Here is a 14262-nt window from a genome sequence, read left to right as displayed (position 1 = left end):
CTGTCAGTGCCTTGCATCACCTTCAGGCACACAAAAATCCTCTGGGGATCAAAGCCTGGATGCAAGAAATGGAAAAGTATTTCAGGTAAGAGGTTCTAGGGAACAGGACAGGTAACACCCCTTCCAGGGAATCAGGAGGTGCTGTGAAAATGAACACACGGTGATAGAGGAGCAAAAATAACTATGAAGGGGATTTTTCCCAACAGCAATGCCTTAAGAAACAAAGAAACTTAAAATCAACCCAGTAAAACACTGGTGTGCACAACGACTTTGCATAAAATAAGGATTATTTCTGCACTCTCAGAACATAAAGATTCACCTTTTTTTCATTTTGTTTTGGTTTTTTTTTAATATTAAAGGCCAACTTCTTGAGAACAAGAATACTTTGAGGTGGATTCTGGCTAATGCTGCTGAGTAAAAACCAAAATAATAAACCCACACACACTAGAAGCTGAAAGAAGATAAAGTACTATTCCAACTCCTCCTTGGACATGAATAATGGCTTGTTTACTAAGGAGCTGAAATACCACATTCAGCACACATTCCAGGGAAGTTAGAAATGCTGATAATTTCCAAGGAAAAGGAAGAGTGAAGCATCTGTGCTTTGGGAAGGGAGTTACATTGGGAATAACCTTCAGCACTCTTCAAAATGGGAATTTCTATCTACAGTCCGTGCCTTGCCATGTGTGCTTTACCTCATTTAGCAGTAAAATAAGGAAGGTCAGGATCTGAGGCACTTTTGAGTCACCAATCCTTTTTATTATAAACATATTCTAAGTAGACACCCCCAGGCACATCCTGGTTTCAAAACCCAGGCACTCAGAACCCAATCTCTAAACATCTGATTCTTGTAGATTTTATATTTGAAAATGGCAAAATAAATTGCCACCAGTATTCAGTTGTGCCATCAGTGTAAGGATTGTTTAGAGGGATAAAAATGTTGAATTCTCAGAAAAACAATCTTCATAAAATTCTGCTTCAGAATAAATGACAAGCTTCATTTAACTCTATGGAAATGCTTGCAGTGTATACAATACTAAGAGCTGTATATAATGCTTTTAATTGAAGTTAAAGACAAATAAGGGGCAACTCTAGTTAAAAATCACTTTTTTTTTAATATGAGCTGTTTTCTTAGCAAAAAGAAGACAACTTGACAATTGCCACACAAGGCAAATAAAGCCTTGAATGTGTAATTTGTGTTGATCACTGTCCATCCACTGACACTTCTGACAGTGGCAAAACCTCTATTTGTGATTGTAAATGATGAGCAAATCTAAATCTTGACAGGCCTTTGTATAAAGGCAAGAATTAATTAGACTTTTGCAGCTTCATTTTAAAAACCAAAAAGTAGCAAACTAAGAGCAATAATGATTATATTTTCGTTTTTTCTGAATCAATTTGAAATTTTAGTTCAAAAAGTGTGTTTCTGTATCAGTCTAAATGATAAGTAAAAAAGAACATTTTTGTAAACTAGACAGGGCAAAAATAATTCCAGTAGACTTCTATGTTTATAAAGACATATTCCAGACTTCTAATAAAGCTCATTTGATGAAAAGATTTTAATTAATACAATAATGTGATTTCAAAATCTAAATTAAGTCAACTAGAAGATAAGCTGAAAAAAATACCTATGTGCCTGCAGTGCCTTACAGTCCTTAGTATGTAATAAGGAACAAAAAACCATAATGTAAATGACATTCTAATTAAGAAACCAGAGTAAATGACACTGAAATGCACAGAAAGTTACATATGCACATTTAGCTGCCTGACTTAGAAGGTAAGAATTATGAATCACATTTATGGAAGGCATTATTCATAAATAGCTGCAATTGAAGAATTAACAGCTGATAACCAGCTCCAAGCACTCCCAGCCTCTGCAAGCCTTCAACAGGCACTGCTGGAAACACTTAGAATTAAAATGTTCAGCATCCACAAGAATTTAAAAGCACTTAAAGGGTAGTTCCTGTTATTAATTAGACACAAGAGAGTCCTTTCTTAGACTTTCACACTTTCAACTGCAGATGGAAAAGCTGAGGAACTGAGCCTAAAGTATTTATTAAATAACTTATTATTTTTTACCTCTCACCCTGAAGAGAAACAACCCACAAAAGCAAACATAAAAGAAATAATTATCAATGCATCCCAACAGGGAAATCTGTTTTCTTCATCTTCCTGCAACTTTCTTTCCAACAATTCATTAACTTCTGCTCATGGCATCCACAGAAATCCTGTATAAAATGAACACCACGTGTGGCTGTGTAACAGCAGCTACACACCTACATTGTCAGGTAATGCTCCAACAGGAACACATCTGCAGAGGAAAATGCTGTGAACTGTTCAATACTATCTCAATTTCAGTGCTTTTATCTTTGATGAGCTGCAGTGGGATCCAGGAACCAAAACCCTCCAGCACCTGCTCTGTAGCACCCAAAGGAAAAGCAAGCTCTGGGACCAGCCAGCAACACAGACAGAGCTGGGATGACTGGGATACACATTTCCAAAGGGTTCTCCTCATCTCAACCAGCACCCACGTGGCTGCACTCATTGACACTCAGGAGTTTCAGCCATCACCGCTGTTCTCAGGTAAAACTCACAACAAGGGCAATTTTTCAAAGGTCTCTTGAGTTCACCTGCAGAAATAGAACAGAATCTCTGCTTTCACAGGCATCAGCAATTAACAGCACCGTATTTCCTCATAAAATGGGTCAGATATTGCAAAAGTAAGGACTGCCAAAGGAGGGGAGGAACAATAAATAGAAACTGACAAGACAAATGCACAACAAGCATCTTATCTGTGTGTGTGTATGTCAAATTATCTGCAGATCAGTAAAATTACTGCCCTTTGAGAAGGGGTCCAGAAATACACAGGCCACAGATCAGGCTGAGGACAAAAGGCCAATGGGAAGGACAAAGGAGAGAGAGGAATCCTGGAAGCTGTGTGCAGATCCAATTTATGCTCCCAGGTGCTGTTTATTATTTTGTTTGGGTTGTGATTTTTTGGGGAGTGTGTGTAACTGTCTGGGTTTTCCTCTGGGGGTTCCATTTTTGAACAGATACCTCCAAGTTATGCACATGAAAATACATTAACGAGGCAGCTGCTGGAAGTGTATTTTTACTGAATTCCCATTTCAGAAGATTTCATGCTTACTTTCAAGCTCCACAGTCACAGCCTTCCATGGAATTAATTTCACAATCTCAGGCTTACAGCAACATTAGTTAATGTAAACTATAGCACATGACTAATAAATAATATAAAGAGCACAAAGCAAAACACCCACATTGTTCAAGTCCTGGTCTGTAATACCCCATCTCACCACAAAAATGATAATGATACCAGAGAAGCAGTTCTGGCATCGAAAGGGGAACTTGCTTTGTGTCTTGTCCACCCTTTGGCAAAAACATTTCCAAGTAAGGAAGACAAATTATTTTTATGGGAAGCAACGCAGCAATGTAATAGGTTTTTCTTTCTTAGCTTACCAAGGAAAATGAAGATTGTAAAAGGAAGAAGAAACTGTAGGGGAAACACAATCACAAGGATGGAAAACCAAGGATAAAGTCTTAAACTATACACAAAAAAGAATAAATGGTGCTGCTTCTACTAAAAATATATCAGCACTGAGGATTGATGAAAACTGTGTGTGTCAACCAGGTTGGAAGTGGTCAGAGTTTTCAGTGGTTCAAATCTTCAGATCACAGAGCATTAATAATTAGTTTCCCAACCAAGCAACTACACAGACCTTTAATACAATATTTTTAATGAAAATACGTAATTTAAAAATGAGGTGGCACCAGGGGGTTCTCAGGTCTTTTTGTTGTAGAAAAGAGGTCAGGAACCATCAGATAAAAGATAAACAATGCAGAGGAAATGAACTGCTGGTTAGATGTGCCAATGTTACAATATCTGAATATTAAAAACTAATAAAATGCCCCTGTTTCCCTTTTTAGGGAAGGAATTGCTGTAGATGTCTGCCTAGCCCAGACCCAGCATGGCACAAGCTGTTCCAAGAAGCTCAGGACAACAATGGAAGGTAAAATTCAGCATTCAGAGAAAACTGATCTGAAAATAAATTGAGGGAAGACCGGAAAAAAACAGTGGAAAGAGCAATAGTTGCCCAGATTAGGGAAGCATAATGATCTGCTTTAATTGATTTCTCTAATTTTTATTTATGTAAATTATGAGACAAACTTGAAACCCTTCCTTAGCTCATTATTCTCCTTAAGCCAAATGTATTTCACAGCTGAACTACAGCAGAATATTGCACTTCAGTAAAGCCTGCAGCAACCATGTAAAAGAGGGAAAACTTGCTGTTAACAACCACAAATTTTGACCATTAGGAGAGAATTAGCAACAGACCCTTAATGAGGAGCATGAGCTGATCACATTTATATTACTGTAACTAAAAATATTTTTGCCCTGAGGAAATGTGCTGAGCCTTCAGTGCTGAACTTAAAACAACCTCTAAACCTACATAAATACATGTTTTACAATGTTTGTTCTTCACATCTTACTGAGTTCCTATTTGTTGATCTCTGTTCAGCAGAAAAATGCTTCTTAGAAATCCAACAGAAAGAAACAAGTATAGGTTACACTCAGAGTGTAACAGTCTATCAAAAGAATGATGAAGCCAAAATTTAACTTAATTGCTTGCTTAATTTAAAGTCTGCTGTCTCAAAAGAGGAACTTTCATACTGTGGCAGATTGAAAAAGGTTTAAATTATTCTGTTTTTCACACTGCTCTTGCAATGTATTTCCAGGTGCACATCAGAGGAAAGCTTTCAGTGCTACAGACAGCTTGCTGGCCTGCTTGACAATGTAAGAAAACAAAACAAAGCCAAACCTCCCTGGAATAATCCTCCCATCGTGTTTGCCACAGACATGATCAACAGCAAACAGCAAAAAGCAAAACAGCAGAATGAGAACTCCCGTTTCACAAGCACAATATTTAAAATACTTCATGTTTCTATAAATCAACAACGAACCACAAATATCAAACTGCAAAAAGCTTTCTAATAACAGGAATAAAAATGTCATAGAATCCCAGAATCACTGAGGTTGGAAAACACCTCCCAGACCATCGAGTCCAAGCTGTGACCAACCTCCACCTTGCCACCAGCCCAGAAAACTGAGTCCACATCCAGGTATTCCTTGGACACCTCCAGGGATGGAGACTCCAAACCTCCCTGGGCAGCCCCTTCCATCACCCGACCACCCTTCCTGTGAAGAAATTCTTCCTGAATCCTGTCCCTAGGAAAACATTAATCCAGCTGAAGTCCTTCAAGCTCATTTTTAAACCCACACGTGGCAAAAACCACATATTTTCCACTGCTACTTTTTGATGCCCAACCTCGTTCTCTAAAAATCATCTTTCCAACCACGCAACCGAATTCTGCCTCCTCTCCATGAACTCCACATCCCAGCTCCTGGCTGCAAACCTAAGCAGCCTTTCTGAGCTTCTGTTTGCTGGAATATTCAGCAGCCACGTTAACACACACCCATTAAGGAAGACAAACTACTTAGGATGTGGACTGTCCCTTGCTGAGCATTTGTGTGGTAATAATGCAATTGCACCTGACCCTCTGCCACATTCTGGGCTTTAAAACCACACCAAAATTTAATTTGCTGTCTTTTGCAAATTCATCAGGATCCCACAAAAATAAGGAGGTGGGAAAAAAATTATCTTGCTAAATGTTTTAGGACAATTAGTTGAAATAATTCAATACCAAACAGCTCATTTAAATGTCTTTATGTAATGCTGAAGCTGAACACTACAGCAGAAACGGGCATCAAAATATGAAATAAAGTGACAACACACAAGTGAAAACAGGATCTAAGGAAGTCCAATGCAAAAAGGTATTAATGGTCCAAAATCAGATAATTTCACTATAGCACAGTTAAAATTCTAATAAAATTTATATTAAATCAAAATATTTTGTTTGAGGGCATCTTAAAAATAAAACCAAGACTGGATTTTCTGTGACACTTTTTTAATGGAAGTTTTAAAAATACATAGAAACTTACTACATTTGCTGCAATACTTAAAACTGCATAACAAGTAAGACCTTTTGTTTAATTAAAGAACTCTAATACAAATATTGATAGAATTGCAGGTTTTTTTAGTAGAAACATCGTTTGAGTGTGATGTGTGACTGTTGTGGGCCTTCCTCTTCATCTTGGTATCAAAGGCCAGAGGAATTTCAAACAACTTTGGAAATAACAAAACCCCCAGCTCTGAATTCTGCCTGAGATCAAGTTTGTGTCTAGTGGGAGATTTCACAACACTCTTGAAAACAGAGTAGAAAAGGCTTTTTATAATGGAAACACTGAAGGACCAAGAACTGCAGTCAAAGAGCTGTCACTGCAATATTCTTTCCTTCATGTCATATGAAAATTCCATTTTATTCTCCATTTTTCATTCTTCTCTGTAAAGACAGTCACTTCATTACAGAAATTAGGGTTTTTTTTTCTGCAGCCTATCTTCTAGTTTCAGACTTTTGGTTCTAATTCCTCGTGTTCTCAGTAATTTTGACCACAAATTTGCCTTTCTAGCTTTAGCTGGTGACTTTTTAGACGGAAGCTTCAGAAAGCTGAAGTGAAAAGCCATTGATTCAGTGGCTTAACTTTATCATGGGAATCTTTATTTTTCAAGAGTATTGTCCCAGAGTACGAACTCTGATTTTGAACACAAGTTTAATGAATGTTAAAAACCCTTACTTAAACTTAATAGTGCACAAACAACAGCTTGCTACAAACCTTGTAAAATCAGAATATTGCTCAGAGATTTTGACCAAGAACACAGACAAACCCACTGGATACAACAGTCTCCAAAGAGGAAGTGTAGATTCTCACTCTGATACAGACAAAAGTCAAGTTTGAACATACTTAGATTCCTAAAAAGTATCACTTCTGAGGCATTTAAAAATAATCAGAGCTGCTCTAATGCTTTTACTCTTGGTTGTGGCCACGGATGGCATCTGCAGGGGACATGAGACTGAATCCAGAACTCCAGCTGGCTTTGTACAGATCAATCCTCAGCTGCAGAGCTGTTCCTGGCTCACCAGAATTACCATGGTGGAAGGAATTCCATCCCCTGGAGATGAGCTGTCAGGCCAGGGGATGCTGCCCAGTGTGAGCCAGGAGAAAATCAGCACCCTGCAAGCTACAAAGGCTAAGCTGGATAACTGCACCATTTAAATGCAGCCCCAATTATTTTCTGTGTATCAACAGAAATCTGTAATGAACCTCTAAATAATTCCTGAACTAGGAACCACGGAGCTGTCCTGAATGGGACTGGGAAATGTCATTCCATTACCACCTAAGCACTGCACACTCATCTACAGCACTGTTTTGGATGTGATGGGTGGTAAAAAACTGGAGGATATCTACAAAATGTAATATTAGTGTTTTGGGGCACAGAGAAGAAAATCATGGATGTCTGCTTACCTCCATCAGGAAATGCTGTGTGTATCAGCAAGGCTCAGCTTGCAGAAAGAAAACTTATTTATCGTGAATCTTTAAAAGGCATCAGTCTTTGACATCCACTTTCTCAGAGCTTTAATTTCAAGAAGCATCAGCTCACATCAACTTTTATGAAAATACCACAGAATCCATCATTTCCCTAACTGCTAAGTAAAAGCAGCGTTTGGGAGAGTCAAATGTGCTCTAAGGCAAGTGCAAATACCCATCAGAAATGCCAGGAAAGAAAGAAGGAAAAGGCCAACTAATGAGTACAGAACATGCAGCTGCAGCACAAGTGACGGGGAGAAGGTGGGGAAGTGAGAGGGACGACAAAACTGCTCATCCTAATTAAGCAAACATATGACAAAACATAAAACCTGCACTAGTTGGGTGTGGTTATTTCATGATTAAATGCTAAATAATGAGAAGTATTTGGCAGAAATGCAGGCTGTGTGAGAATACAGAATTTACAGTTATACTACAGCAGCTTTCAGTTTCTCAAGGTTAGAAGGTTTATTAAATCAGTGATTTTACACAGGTGGATTTTTCTTTTTTCGTAATTCAGTATTACATAAGACAGAATTGTCTTGTCCTAATACAGAGTTAAAGCCAAAGGTCCCCCTGGACATGCATTGTATGAAAATGAAAACCAGGGACTTTGGGTTATGAAAAGAAGCCATATGACTAAAAAGTGAATCCATTTTCCAAAACGCCCACACAGACAAGAGCTTCTGATGAGAAAAATGATCTCTGCAAAGCTAAATTGCACAGATTATTTCCATGAAAAGTTAGAATCATACAGATTATATGATATTTACTGTGCTGGGATTAAAAAAAAAAATCCACCAACTTTTTATATTATTACAGTATAAACAATTACTTGGTTGTTCAATGTAAATTATGTAAATATCAATAATTATTTTATTGAACCATTATATTCTTTTAGAATTCACACAGGCAATGATGCTTGCTTAGATTTTCCAGGATTGTTTCTCTCTTGCTGCTGGCAAGTTTTGGGTACCTTTAAAGTGAGGTGCAGACACCTGTGTGTGCCAGCAAAGCAGGTGTGGCTTACCTTGGCACTGGAATCCTTGCTTCCCAAATCCCCTGCATAAAGAAGGAAAAAAGCTGCCTTAGTATATTTGATTTTAATTTCTACTCAATGATCTCTAAATACATAAAAATAGCTTCATATTAAATTACTTCAGGTTTTGCTACGACAGCAACAGATTTTCAAATACACAACACAGACCAGCCCACCCATTTCAAAGCAGAGAACAATAGCTGTCACCAGCTATGTAATTTCAGCTTCTGGCAACAATTTTTTTATTATTATTATTTTACAAGCTATTTTGGATCTACAATTATCATCATCTGTGATTGCTGCATAATATTTCAACTCATTTAATGCCACATGTATACTTAACAGCCACGTAAAATGGTCCAAGTTCCAGCAAAGGCACATAAAACAAACCAGACTTGGGGTTTCATCCAGATTTTGGGATTATAAACTGCTGTTGTGAGGCTCAGCTCGAGTCCAGCTGTTTGCTCTATGGAAAGCAGGCAGGTGAAAAGTTTTGCTTGTTTCAACATAAATGAGAAGACAATGAGAAGGCCCCTGATTTTCATATTGATTATTCTCCAGCTTCCCTGCTCCATTTCCATAACGAAATACAAATGTGTGTGTAACACTTGTGCAATGAATACAATGACAGTGGTATCCAGAGCTCCAACACATTTTATACCTCTGGCAAACTCCACTGCTGTGGATTTATTTGTTTATCTTTAAGCATCTAACATTCTCTTCCCACAAAAATAACTGTTTTGAGTATCCTGCCTATAAACATTTCTCTGCCTTATTCTTTGCAGCCTGTTTTTCATTTGGAGAGCTGGAGCTGCTCACACTCAAACACAAACAGACAAAAGCCATGAGCTGGAGAAGCTGTGTGCAATTAACAACACGCGGCTTAATTATCAACTTCATGAAACGGTTTCTTAAAAAAAATACATACATCAAAAATTTCTCCACTTTTTAATTTATTTATTTATGGAAGAGACAAAACCTTCAGTGCACTGTTCCTTCAGGTGGGAGCTGAAATGACACAGCTTAGAGCATTTCTCTACATTTCTCTGCAGACATTGCTACTTTTTGTTATTATAAGCAAACCAGAACTACGAAAACCAGGAGAAAAATCAAATTATTTGTTTACTTGGCAGCACATATGCCTATATTGTCATTCTGATGCTGTTACCACTCATCTTCACAAAACTCAAAAGCTGGAAGTGTGGAAATGCAAACACATGAAAGCTGATGGTGGGACTCAGAACATGAAATAGACAATTTTTAATGCTTTGAAATTGACTTATTTGTAAATATTCCTTTTTTATCTACTGCAGAAACACGGCTGTTCCTCAGTGTTGGAGCTGAATCCCTGCAGAGCCGCAGCCCATTCCGCTCCCTGAGCAGTTGCAATATGATTTTTAAGTAAAAAGTCTTTTAAAAAATATCAACTGTCCAGAACCAAAGCAAAGATGTGAAAGTTGCTGGACAGGGTAAAGAGGCACTAAACTATTTTGGTAAATATTACCTGATGAAACATAATCTAAGGAAAAGAATCTGTTGATGTAGTCCATGGAAAGGCTGTATTTACTGTTCTTTATACCTTCAAACATTGTTAATTGACACCAGTCATTTTGGATACACTTTCAATGGTGCACGATGGTTGTTTGAGAGCGGCCCATCTCCAAATCAGAAAATGTAACAAGTTTTCGAGGTGTCAGATACTCTTCCAAGGAATTCCAAGAGCTTCCCGAGGCTCAGTAAGCACCACAAGACAAGAGCACAGTCGCTCTTTGCCACCTGTCAGCCACAGGATACCCTTTTAATTCCAAATCCACCCTGTCATTAGTGACAGAGCTCTGCTTTGTTTTATAATTGTGCTGCTCGTGTGCACAAACACCGCTCGGCAATAACCCTGCAGTGGTTTTTCACACCTCCCAACTCATCCTGGTTTAGATTAACTTTGAAGCAGTTTCTATAGGTCTCTCACTTTTAACATATGCAATTCTGCTTTTTTTCTCAAAAAAAAAAAAACGAAAAAAATAAAAGCAAAACAACCAAAAAAAAAAAAAAACCACCCCAAAAACCTAACAAAGAAAAAGAAAATAAAAAAAAAACTCAGAATTTTGACTTGTTTCTTGTGCAGTCTACCATGTCAGCTTTCCTTCCTTACTCTGAATATATTTCAATCATTTCTGCTACAAGCACAGTCTTTGCTTCAGCATGCAAGCAGAGGAAAAGTGAGGGAGGAAGGAAAAGGTCCATGTCCAGACACATAAACACACATAAAAAGGGCAAGAAGCGTGCCACGGACACCGAGCCAGCTGCGTGCGGACCCTTTCACAAGTTTGCCCAAAATAAATCTCAGCTCTGGCTTTCGGCACCCAGAGCTGGAGCAGGTCTGGAGGAGGTGAAGGAGGGGGATCCCGAGCTGTCTGTGCTGCCCTGCAGGTGCAGGATCCCCGAGGCTCGCACGGCTCCTGCCGAGCCCGGCCCGGGGCCGCCTCTCCCCTCACGGGGCGCGGATCGGCCCGGCCTGCTCGGCGCTGCCGCCCTGCCCTGCCCCGCCACAATCCATGGGTGGATTTCCCCCTGCCAGCTCAGTAATGAGGGTGTTGGTAGGGAGTTTTCCTGCTCCTTCTCGCAGGAACCCTTCTCTCACAAAAAACACCCCTCCCTTCCCTCGGCGTGGAGCGGAGCGGCGGTGCCACGGTGCCTGCCCGGCCTCGGCACGGGGAGGGAGCAGGGCAGGCACAGGGCAGGAGTTGAGGTGGGTGACCCAAGTTCTGCCACCCAGAAACGCCCCGCTCTGACACGGGCACACGGGCACCCTCCGTCCCAGCGCGGCTGTGCCCGCCTGAGCCCCCCCAGCCCCGCCGAGCACAACCCGGGTGTGGACGAGGGGTGAGGAACACGGCTCTGGGCCATGTGGGGAGCGATGGCCCCAGCGCTGGGCTGCGGACCCTGCCGGTCTCTGCGACCCCCCGGCAAGTTTGGGGGCTCTCCCCGCCCCGAAAGCCCCCGAGCAGCGGCAGCCGCACACAGCCCGCCGGGAGGGGGATGCGACAGCGCCGGGACAGCGAGGTGACCCGGGGGGTCACCCCAGCGGGGTCACCTGCCCGGCCCCGGAGAGCGCGGCGGCACCGGCACCCGGCCGCCCGGGGAAGGGAAGGCAGGGCAGGGACGGCGGCTCACCGGAGCCGGGGCTGCCCGAGGCGGGGAATCCCCCGCGGCGGAGCGGGCCCGGGCGGCGGCGGGCGCGGGGGGGACGCGCGCCCCGGGCTCTCACCAGATGAAGTCGGTGCAGTGGCTGCAGAAGGTGGGCTGCTTGAAGAAGCGCGCGATGAATTTGTGCTCCTTCACCTCGTGCACGTTCTTCTGCCTCAGGGCGCCCTTGCGAGCGAATCGCCGCGCCGCCTCCGGGTCGGCGCCGGGCTCGGAGCCCGGGAACACGTCGGCCATAGCGCCTCCTCCCCACCCCCCGCCGCTCCGGGAGTCGCCGCCCCGACGTCCGCCCCGTCCGGCGGCCGCCGAGCCTCTGGCAACGGCGGCGCTGGGCGCTGCCTCCCGCTCCCAGCCTGACGTCGGAGCGGAGGAGGATCCCGAACCCTCTCGCCGGCTGCTCCGCCCGCGGCTGAGCGAGCGAGCGAGCCCCCGGCCGGGGCGGGGCGGGCGCGGGGCCGCCCCCGCCGGGGAGCGCCGGGGGAGAACGGGGGGGCGGCAGCACCTGCTGGTCCTCGTCAGCTCCGGCACCGCGCACCGGGCTCTCACACACACACAGAGACATACATACACACCGGGGATCTCTCTTACACGCACAGAGACACAGAGACACACACACCGGGGTTCTCTCTCTCTCACATACACACACGCGCACACCGGCTCTCCCCTCTCACCAGCTTCCCCCCAAGCGTAGGTTGTCCTCTCTCTGTCTCTGTCTCACATTTACCTGCACAGGCTCCCCTCACTCTCTCCACACGCGCACGCTCGGAGGTTCCCTTAAAACGCGCACAGAATCTCCCCTCGCACTCTCTCCGTCCCCCACACACTCACAGGCAGAGGTTCCCTATTACGCACAGACAGAAGCTCCCCTCGTGCACACACACAGGCACAAAGCAGCTCCCCTTTCCCTGTATCTCTCACACACACAGAAGTTCCCCTCGCACTCCTGCACACAGATCGGCTCCTCTCACCCCCCCAGCTCCCTCCATGCCCACACAGCCCATTCTCTCTCCCTCACACCTCCCGGGCAGAACACACACACACAATTTCCCCACTGTCAGCCATGGAAACCCACACCTTCTCTCCCTGGCAGCCCCCTGTCCCCAGCCCGGCAGCAGCAGTGAGATCCATCCATCCATCCATCCATCCATCCATCCATCCATCCATCCATCCATCCATCCATCCATCATCCATCCATCCATCCATCATCCATCCATCCATCCATCATCCATCATCCATCCATCCTTCCATCCCTGCCTCCCTCCCCTGGGTCAGCACAGCCACCCCCGTGTCCCAGAGCCTGCACCCCGCTGCTCCCGGCCCCCCTCGCCACACGTGCTTCCTGCACCCAAATCGCTGTTCCTGCACCACAACAAACAGAGTGCAGCCACACGCTCTGCTCCGAGCACCTTTCCCCTTCCTGCCCCTCTCAAACGCAGCCGCAGAGGTGTGAGCCCTGTCAGGGGCACAGGATGCCCTGCCCCACTGCGCTGTGCCGTGTATCTTTATGTAGCAATGTAAATACCCCTCAGCATTTCTTATTTCCTCACAATATCCTCACCAAAAAGTGTAGGAAACATTCACTGAGTCTCTTCTGATAATTAGGGCATTCAGCATGTACACAACAGACTTTTACCTTGGTTTTATGTCATCAAGTGTTGCATAAAATAATAGACCTGTTCATTTTCATTTACTCACATTACACACAAAATATTCCCGAGTCCCTGGATACAGAAACATCTGCCCATGGCATCCTCTCATATTAATACACTCAGAAAAATCATGACTATGCTAACGTAAAACCACAATATATACATAAAGAAGCCAAGTATTAATCATATTGTTTTTAATAAATGTTATTCCCGTGGTTACAAATTTACACATATGGGAAATAAATGCATATTAAAAGTTCTACCCCAGTATATCTATGTGCTCGTCTGTCTGTGTAAGCATGTGTAAGATGTTTTATTTCACAAGAATGAAAGCCAGCTAATTAACTCAAATTAAGTCTTATCTGCTGATGGGAAAAGTGCACAAGGACACTTATCACAGAACAGAAATAACTTGCTACATGCTATCTTAATTTAAAAACCTCAGTTTCTGGGTGCAGCTTGGCAGGACTGGAATGTCCGTGGCATTTCACCAAATAACCAGTGACAGGGATGGCCCAGCTTTTCTCTAAACTTAGAGAATCACACCAGATGCCCTAGAAACTGGTGCCATATGCCCTTGCTTCATGGATTTTGTTTTGTGAGCAACTACTTCCAAATTTGATCTGAAATCCAATGAAATATAAAGATTTTTAATTTGGCCTCCACCTATTCTGCACATGTTTCAAATTTCTTCTTCCTCTTCAGAGGGAATAGATTTTTTTTGCCTTAATCAACTTATGCCAAAGCATGAGGAGCACCAAGAAAACATTTTGTACTCTCATTAAGGACTCTATCAAGAAATATGAAACGTGTTTATTTCCATTCCTTTTGTGCTGTATCACAAAGACAGCCACCAAAACCGGGGAATCTGA

General features: G+C 42.9%; 1 protein-coding gene across 2 annotated transcripts in view; it reads right to left on the bottom strand.

Annotated features, from left to right (window-relative positions):
- The window catches only part of PRKCA (protein kinase C alpha), a 135244-nt gene extending 123201 nt beyond the window's left edge, over positions 1–12043 (bottom strand). Inside the window, exons 1-2 of one of the 2 annotated variants that reach the window (XM_015645435.3) lie at positions 11806–12043; positions 8532–8563 (exon numbers count right to left, since the gene is read on the bottom strand). In XM_015645435.3, coding sequence (XP_015500921.1) covers positions 8532–8563; positions 11806–11978 — 205 coding nt within the window. In that variant the 5' untranslated portion in view covers positions 11979–12043. The remainder of the gene's footprint in view (positions 1–8531; positions 8564–11805) is intronic. The other variant, XM_015645436.1, reaches the window with a different exon arrangement.
- Between the last annotated feature and the right edge of the window lie 2219 nt (positions 12044–14262).

This window comes from Parus major, chromosome 18 (assembly GCF_001522545.3).
Source record: "Parus major isolate Abel chromosome 18, Parus_major1.1, whole genome shotgun sequence".
Classification (NCBI taxonomy): Eukaryota; Metazoa; Chordata; class Aves; order Passeriformes; family Paridae; genus Parus; species Parus major.
This window is presented reverse-complemented; position numbering and strand designations above follow the sequence as displayed.